The sequence below is a fragment of the Pezoporus wallicus genome, unplaced genomic scaffold (assembly GCF_028554395.1).
Source record: "Pezoporus wallicus isolate ANWC-B61680 ecotype Strahan unplaced genomic scaffold, APGP_CSIRO_Pwel_v1 contig_7274, whole genome shotgun sequence".
Lineage (NCBI taxonomy): Eukaryota > Metazoa > Chordata > Aves > Psittaciformes > Psittacidae > Pezoporus > Pezoporus wallicus.
The window spans coordinates 693780-702831 of record NW_026637137.1 but is presented as its reverse complement, the minus strand read 5'-3'; the positions used below and the strand labels follow the sequence as shown (position 1 = coordinate 702831).

The following is a 9052-nucleotide window of genomic DNA, read 5'->3' as shown; positions in this document are numbered from 1 at the left end:
CCATGTTCTTCCCCACTGGCTTATCTTTCGATAAGGCTTTTATGTCTGGCTGGCAATAGAATTGACTAAAGTAAAAGCTGTATGAGTAGGAGGATACCCATGATTTGTACTTCAGAGTGAGAGGTCAGGGTGGTGATAGTCACAGCAGTCTGTGCTGATGTCTGTCTGTATATTCAGATTTTCTGGAGTTTGCCTTGCGATGGATCTGCAGTGGACCCAGTGTGTCTGAAGCCTTCAGGCCTTAGTGCTTTTAAATATTCCCTAATTATTGCAACATTGATTTTTCACTTTTTCCTTGTTTCTTCCTGTGAATATCTGTAATGCCCTCATAGCCCTTGTTTAAAGGTGAAACCTATGCTGAAATAATCTGGCACTGTGAATTCACCATAGAAGGGGGCAGAGCTGTTGCAAATATTAATGTGCAAACCAGTAGGCTGGTATAGGGTCTGTTTTTCTTTCCCCATCATCTTCCAGATTGTGTCTTTCAACACTGATGTAAAATTATTTTTCTTTCTTTTCATGTTAATATCATGTTGAATACTTTTAATTTCTCTTTCTTTTATGTAAATAAAATTTTAACATGTAATTCCAACCTTAACGCTTTTAAACGTATGTGCTTTCTTTACTTCTTTCCTTTCCTCTCCCTCTAACAAAACCCAAAAGGTACTGTTTATCTGGTATCTTCTCAATCCCATCGAAGGGTTTTGCTTCAATAATTGCCTGTTCCACTCCTTCACCCTTTGCTCCCCTCAGTTCCCGTTCAGAGAAGCACTTACCTCATTCTCTCTCAGGGTCAATCTGCCACCTAATGGAGGACTGACATTATTGTCAATATTTGGAGGCAGAAGACAGTACATCCAGACTGCTCTGTGCCCTGTGCATGGAGGATAGGAGAAAGCCGGGCAGAATTCATCCGTGTTGGGATGGGGAGCTCCCTGTGTGAGCTTTTGAGGGCAGACACCAAGTCTCCTTTGCTTTCTCAAGTGCCAGCTGTCAGCTTAATGATGGTGACAGCTAGTGAGGTTGGGTCATTGCAGCACAGTGTTGCACAGATGCAGTGTACATCCTGTCAGGCCTTGCCCTGTTGTATACTCCCATTTAGAACCTCCACAGTGTACACAAGAGCTCATGTATTCAGGGACCTGGAAGCTCTACAGGTTCATAATGAAAAAAAAGCCCACAAACAAAACCAAACCACTCCCACTCCAAAAACCAAACCAAACCAACCCCCCCCCCCCCCAAAAAAAAAAACAAACAGCACCAAGCAAACAAAAGCCAAGCAAAGTCAGGGTAAAAAAAGGACACTTGAATGCCAACCTTCCCTCCTTTATCTATAAAGTTGAGACAGCCAGCTGCAGCAGGTAGGTTTTATGCAGGTGATGAAGTTAGCACTTTGTGTGTTGTTATGAATTATTTGTGAATGAGGGGTAGAGACACTAATACAAAGAAGTGATAAAATCAGAACATCTTAAAGTTGGCAAGTTCTTTCTGGCCATTGTTAAGGCACTAGTCATCCCTGCACGTATGATCCTTAGTAGCACACCTGAGCATGGTGACCTGGTTGTGAAATATAGCACAACACTGGGTATATCTGCAAACATATTTTAAGGATCTGGTTTCTTTGCTTAAGTCTCACATCATTATGTTTGGAACAGGAGCAGCATGAATTAGTGTTGTTTAAAGCAGGGCAGATCTGATTTGCACAGCTATAATCATTGAGAACATTGTCAGCACTTTTAGAGAGAAAGGCAAGGGTATTTTTAAGGCGTAGAAGTGTTTGCGTCTGAGCTCTTGTTTCATTTCAGTTTTTAATGGTAGGCAGAGACTGCAAGCTAACAGATGTATTTGGAACTCCTTTAACAAAATTAATTAAAATGTAGCCAGCATTGTGTTAATTTTGCCTGTTAAATAGATGTTGCACTTAGATGGCCAGTCCCCAGCCCCCATCTCCAAAAAGTCTACCCAAGGCAGCTAGCTGGAGTTTGTACAGTTTGTTCCTTCAGCACTGTTTACCCTCCTTTGTTCATGTACTTGTTAGGGTTTTATATCTGATAGAATGCCTTAGTCCTCAGTTTCTGGCACTGTCCCTATTCTGAGTGATCTCCTCCCTAGCATAACTATTCTGGCATTTCATGCTAATATTAGTGGTTTCTGCTCTACTTCCCAAAGGGAGGAGTTTCCCTGTCTTTGAATCAGATTCTGCTCTTTTGCACAGTATGCTTTTCACAAGAATATCTCCAGGGTTGCAGGAATACCTCTGGACAGATAGTGGGTTAGCTGCAGGGATGCAAAGAAGGTAATTAACCAACATAATACAGAATGTGTTACTTTCTCCTAAGCCAGCTCTCTGAAGCCCCTGCTCTGAATTCTGGTGAGTTAAAAAATAAATACAAGGAAAAGAAAGGAAAAAATATCTCTTTCATCATCCCTCTTCGGTAAAGAAATTAGCATTTCAAGGAGCATTTCAGCTGAGCATCACTTTTGCATATTTACAAGGAGCTAACCGTAGTCATTGAATTGGGAGTCTTCACTCAGGATGATGGTGCATTTTTCTCCTGCCCACCCTGCAGTTTTCCTTCTGGTTCTGTTTGCACAGTTACTTGTGGCTGTCACAGCAGTCTGATGATTCATAGTTATTTATCTCATAAGCACTGTCTATTGAAAAACCTTTCAGAGGGAAAGAGATGGGCTACTTGAAAACCTTTTTGTTATTGAAGCTCATTCCGAATTAGATCTTCTGAAAAGTGGACTTACTGAGTGACTAGATCATTTGCATGGTTTTAGAAATGCCAAAGCATAGCCTGAAGAGTTATCCTAATGATAGCATCATGTGGGTACCTGGTTTTAATACTCAGGTGCTGTAAAAATTTTTTCTTAATTTGTTTTTTCTCACTCACTCTTAGTGACTTCTAACTCACTGGGAAATGTAATAATTATTTACTCTCCTTGCTAACCATATTTAGTGATTCACTTTAAGCCAAACTGTATCTCTCTAATTCTATGCAAGTTATGTTTTTACTTCCTGATGTGTAAAGCCATAGTCTTCAGCAGATTTGTAAAGTTACACTCAGGCACCTCAGTCAAGTCTTTGAAAGACAGCAAAGTCACCATACATACATAAGAGATGAAGAATTGTTGTTCAGGCTGTAAAGACTCTAAAGGACTACTGAAATAAATGGCACTAAACCATTGTTTTTATGCTTCATTCTATCTTCTATTGTAAGTGAAGAGGTAAAAAAGGTGAAAGAGTCTGAATCCAGTTAAGAATTCAAGACGCCAGAAAGCACTCAAGCAAGATTGCTCTTCAGCTGTTGATTTGACTCTGAAGGCATCTGAATTTGTTAGTCTTACTAGGCTTGCTTCCCTGTTTGAGGGCTATTCACAGTTTTGCTCCACTGTGTATGTAATCACCTCATTTAAGCAGTTTATAATTTAATCTGAGCAGGACCTAGAAAGTAAATGCTCCTCTGTTTAAATCTCCAAAAAGGCCAAATTCAGAATAGGTTCCTAGGGACCTATAAGACAACTGTAAAAGGACAGATCAGCCCTGCCTCAGTCTTTTAAAAATAACTCTGCTTGTCTGCTCTCAAGAGAAGATTTGAGTGTGTGGATCATGACTGGGCTTACAGGCTTACCTGCAGCCTTTAATTAGACATTTGAAATCTGTGCTTAGTTGGATTTTTTTTATCCTACATTTTTGGGTGCTCCTAGGATGTGTCACTTGCACTTCTAGAGCAGGCAGTTGAAATAAGACTTTGTCAAGTGGATTTTTTAAGGACCTATATCCTTGATTTTTTAGCTGTATCCCAGTGTTCGTAGTCATTTACCCATGAGCTGCAGTTAGCAGCTATATAATTTTATTGTGCTCAGGGAAGTAAAACACTAAAGACTCACAAAAGTAAAAGGGAAAAATATTTTGAGAGAAGAAATTAAAAATTAAAAAAAGAAGTGAACAAGACAAGGTCCAGATTGCATATGCCTTACCACTGTGGAAAAGCTCAAAGTCGCCTGGGACCCAGGGGTTTCCTCCTGTCTCCCTGTCAATGGGCAAGTGTCTAAGTGGCTGCTGGAGGGAGGATGTCTTAGAGAATACCTGAACAGACATGTCTTCATTTAGACCCCCACCTGCCCTAAAACACTGTTGAAGGACTGATGGAGTGTTGACTGTGCTTAGGTAGACCCTGAGCATTCATGGCACTGTAGGACCCTACTCAGTCCTGGCTGGACCAGGGGAGTCAACCTCGTGCAAGGCTGCATCAGCTGGATGGGTGTCAGATGACCTGGTACAAGTGCAGTTCAGTAGCAATGCAAAACGGGTGGATAATGAAGCTGTTTTACATTGCTAGTTCTGTAGTTCATACTGAAGTTATGTTGGAAGCGATTGGATCTTGTTGTGCTGGGGCTGGGCAGATGCACAGTCAGTACTAGCACTTGTCTGAAAGAGCTTCTGTTCTCATGGCAGATGTGTTGGCTATTGCTGTGGAGGAGACAAGCAGACAAATACTTGGTTTATTTTTATGGACTAAGTGTTAAGAACAGAAACAGGATTAGCACTGTTTTGTGAGCTACTTCACAGTCATTTGCTTCTCTTGCTGTTGGTTTAGTATTACAAGTAACATGATGAATTTGAAGAAAAAGTATGATACATCATGTTTGGATGGACACCTTTTTGTCATAATAACCATAAATAGATATTAAATAATGTGTGTTGAAGATACAGATGTTTAGCCAGCAGGTCTAGGTGCAATGGGTCTAGAGAGGCTTGTGGGGGAGATTTCTGGTTCACAGGTTTTAATTTTTAATATGCTCCTTAAGACTGGAAGAAAGTTGGTGTTCTGCCCAGATTCAGATTCAGACGAGCAGATTGAGCAGGGTAAATGTAGCCTGATATAAATCACAGTGAACATATGGAAAAAGCTGATTGGGGATTCAGCTGGTAGGGAATTAAAGGCTATGAGTAAAATTAATTCTACTCAACATAGTTTTACAGAATGTTGGGCCTGTAAAACAAATGATTGACAAAAGCCTGATTTTAATATTTTAATATTTGATAAAATTACAAGTTTGGTAAGATGATGCTGTACATTATTCCTTGGACGGTTTACATCTAATTTACTCCCGTATCATAGCTTCAACCTTTAGTCCATGTTGTTACTCACAATCAGCATCTCAGCAAGAAGCGCAGAAGATATAAAAAGTGATATTTTGCTATGTACGTGAGAGCTATAGAGAATCTTATTTGTACACATTAGTGACTAGCGTCCTGAATGAGCTGTCAAAATACATGTGTTTTCCTATGAAAAGGGTGGGACAAAATGTCTGAATTACAAGAGATTTTAAATAAATTATCTGGAGGAAAAGGCAATCTGTTGTATAAATATTTCAAGTTTGGAAATTGAAGCTTTTACATTGATCTGCACTTAGAGGCCTGGCCTTATTTTGTAGCAGATAATATTATGTCAAAACAATGTTTAGTTCTACTCAACAGCTGTTGTATTCATACTAAATTATGTCAGATTTAATCTTGAATATATTCAACAAGAGCACCCAGTTGTGCTGACAAACCTGAAATCATTTTCTGTTAAATATTTTCTATCACAAGCCATTTGGGCACACTGCCTTTCTGAAGAATGAGAAAGTCAGCGTGCAAGCTCAGCTTTATAATTCATGTTGCCTGTTGAATTCCCATATTGTATCCAAACATCCCAGCAGTAGGCTCAATAGATACCCTACTAGAACCTAGCAGTAGCGGAGATAGACAATGTAAGGCATTTTCTCAAGGGTATTACTTTCACAATAATTTTAATTGCACATGCCTGGCTCACCACTGCTTGCCTATTCATTTGTACTTATTCAAAGGGAATGCAATTTAATTTTAAAATACCCTGAAATCACTGCAATAGTCATTTTACATGGTGAAAGAACGGGACAATAAAGTGGATAACAGGTTTTCAGAGTGAAAGAACAGGACAATAAAGTGGATAACAGGTTTTCAGAGTTTCATAAGGAGAACTGAAATTTTGCTTGGAGAAGAAACAATAAAAGTCAAAGTTCTCTTGTAGAATACTTCAAAGAATATCCTGTAAATCCTGGTTCAGACACATTGCACAGAGAGGGCACCTTTTTAATTGCAGTGATGCAGTAATGAGGAGATGACATGAAGATCAGTAGAACAGTGTGTGAGAACCTAGTTTAACTGGAGAGGAGCAGACAGCTGTAGTCGATGGAATAAAATCAGCTCTTCTGGAGAGCACTTCATTGCAGGAAACATGCTGGAGTGTTTTCAGGCACTCTCAAGAGAAGCCTTTCTCCTTCCCCTTACTGCAGTGGGAGCATAAGAAACTATATGCCAAAAGTGGGACAGAAGAAACACTTCTCCCCTTCCCGAGGTAAATCCCCAGGGCTTTATGGCACTCATTTAAAATATAGGAAAGTTCAGGTTATTTTTCTATGAAAGTCCGAGTACTTGTCATGCTTTCCTCTTGTATGCCTAAACCACTTTTTGGGTAATTTTTAGTTAGGCTTGCAATCTTGTTTGCTTCTGCAGTTCTAGTTTGGATAAATAATTATGCAAAGGCTAGAACTCAGGTATTCTCTCTTCTGATGAGTTTTGTAATCTTTCTAATCTGCCATAACAAATACTTGTTTCATTATGGTGTGCAGCACTGTAGATAATTTTGAATGTGAATAAGCAATTTGCCTTCTCATGTAGTACCCCAGTCAGTAGTTCCCAAGAGTTCCAAGAAGTAGTCCATCTCTAGCAGTTTAACCCTCTGGGCTATTTTGATTTTGAAACAAACGTGTTATAGATAGTGACAGTAAGAATCGGGGCGTTTGATGCACTAGGTTAGGATGAGATGTTGAGTTCTACCTACACCTGGTTCTGGTTTCCAGTTGCAGCCTCTGTTCAGAGAAAGACCATTTACAGCAGCAATTAAGAAACATAATTTATTCTGTAACTTAAAGATTGAGGGAAATTCCTAGCACAGAATGATTAACTTCAGAAAACAGAAATAACTATTTAACATTTGTAAGACAGCTGCTTCTTTGCAAGTCTTGCTAGCACATCTGCAGGGGTAGCTGAGGAAGTGCTCTCTTCAAGGTAAATTAGTGCTCATCACTGTGAACTTTCTGATGAGTCTGGCATTTGAGAGCTTCCTCAGCTGATGTCCATTTACTGAGAGTGCATTGCATTAAGTGCTGTTTGGATTTCTAAGGCTGTATTCTTATAGCTCTTTGTAGGTAACTGATGATGATGATGGGGCTTGCAGGCAGCTAGATTTTACTCCTTCAACATTCTTCTAAGTTAGAGCTTCGTCCTAAATGCAGTAGGACTAAGGAGGGAGACAGAATAATTCTGCACTGGCTAATGCAATCTCTCATGCTTGGTTGAAGCTGAAAATCCAGCACATTTCAAAACCAGATTTCTCTGGTTTCATTTATACCATCCATTCACACAGGAAAGAAGGAGAAGAGAGTTTGTAGTGAGTTGCCAGTTAATTAGGTTTTGGTTTCAGGCTAGAAATGACAAAGTATTTTATGTTGCATATTTTGGATGGAATCTGAAATTCAGGAATAGGAGCATAGGTTCCTATGCAGTTCATAAGTTAGCATGTAAGTGTGGCAGTCCATGAAGTCTTCTGTATTCAGTTTACAGCTCTCTGTTGGAAAGAGTTCCAAAGTAGGGAGAAGATCATGCAGTTTACTCAACAGATTTGTAGTCAGACATGTTTTCATTGGAGTAGATGCCTAAAATAACCTTTTCCAAGAATCGTGCAGGGTATTTGAAAGAGAGACTAGGTGAGCATTCAGAGCGTTAATCCCATATATCTACTTCAGGGGACTATTTCCTTTAGTATATACTGTTTTTTTTAACTAGCTGGACTTTATACTTGGTGCTTTATACTTGATACTTTATACTTCTTAGGAGACGCATTTATATTTCCGTTCAATGAAGTTATGAGAGTTGTTATGATCTAGGTGTCCTGAGAACTTAATGGATTTTGTTAGAGCACATGGTGTGTAACAATTATCCCTGGATATAGTATGTAGACTGCTGGCATTTCATAGTATTATTAAGATGTGGTCATTCAACTTTCCATAGTATCTACGTATTATTATTCTCTTTATTTGCCAGGTTTCTTGTCTTATATTCACATAACTATTCCAAGCTACCTAGTCTGATGAAGTTGAACTTCATTCTTCAAGTGTGATTTACTCAATGCAGCCTAAAATCATGATGAAAAAGAAGAGTATATCTGCAAGCAAAGCTTCCTTGGTCCTCTTTCTGTGCCAAATGATTTCTGCATTGGATGTACCTCTTGACTGTAAGTATTAACCTGCTAAGTAAGTGCAGAATAATGGAAGATTAGTTAAATAATTTCTGCATTGGAGGATGAAGATAACTCCAACATGGAACTGAACATGGAGTATCTCTTCAGTCAGGATATTATGATTATGAATAATTATACTAATTTATTGAATGTTTTCAAAAACTGTGTGCGTAAAATTACTTACATTGTTCACTTGAGAAGGGTTAACAGGATTCTCATGGGTACTCTCACTTCAATGTGCCTTGATTGAACTCTTTATTTGATGAAACAAAGAAAGGCAGAGAAGCCCAGTTAAATGTTAATTATTTGGGAAATTAAGATTTTATTTGCTGAAACCCCAGGGTAATTCCTAGTTGCTGTATGCAAACATCCTTATTTGCATAGAAGAGGTTTCCAGGAGCTGATATGAGATCTAGTAAAAGAATCAAATACCTGAAATTCAGACACTTGGAAGCATCTTACTTTTTGATCCAGAAGAGTAAGTTAGGCTCTTAGATTTCCTGAGCAGTGCCTGAAAACAGTTATGTAGCTAACTTTTAAGTAAAGTATGTGTGCTGAGCATGGAACTCTAGCATTAACCAGTGAGGAAACTTCTAGGAAAGGGGAAATACCAAGATTCAAAATTCTTGTCTAATATAAGACAGTGTTAGTGGGGAACCTTGAAGGTAGCACAGCCATGTTGAAAGCAATGGTCAATGGTCACTGCTGCATTTTGCAGC

At 39.0% G+C, this 9052-nt stretch overlaps 1 protein-coding gene across 32 annotated transcripts in view; it reads left to right on the top strand.

Annotated features, from left to right (window-relative positions):
- The first annotated feature begins 8142 nt into the window (after positions 1 to 8142).
- Positions 8143 to 9052, top strand: part of NRCAM (neuronal cell adhesion molecule) — a 69226-nt gene continuing 68316 nt past the window's right edge. For all 32 annotated transcript variants that reach the window (XM_057403684.1, XM_057403689.1, XM_057403683.1 and 29 more), the window contains exon 1: positions 8143 to 8327. In XM_057403684.1, coding sequence (XP_057259667.1) covers positions 8222 to 8327 — 106 coding nt within the window. In that variant the 5' untranslated portion in view covers positions 8143 to 8221. The remainder of the gene's footprint in view (positions 8328 to 9052) is intronic.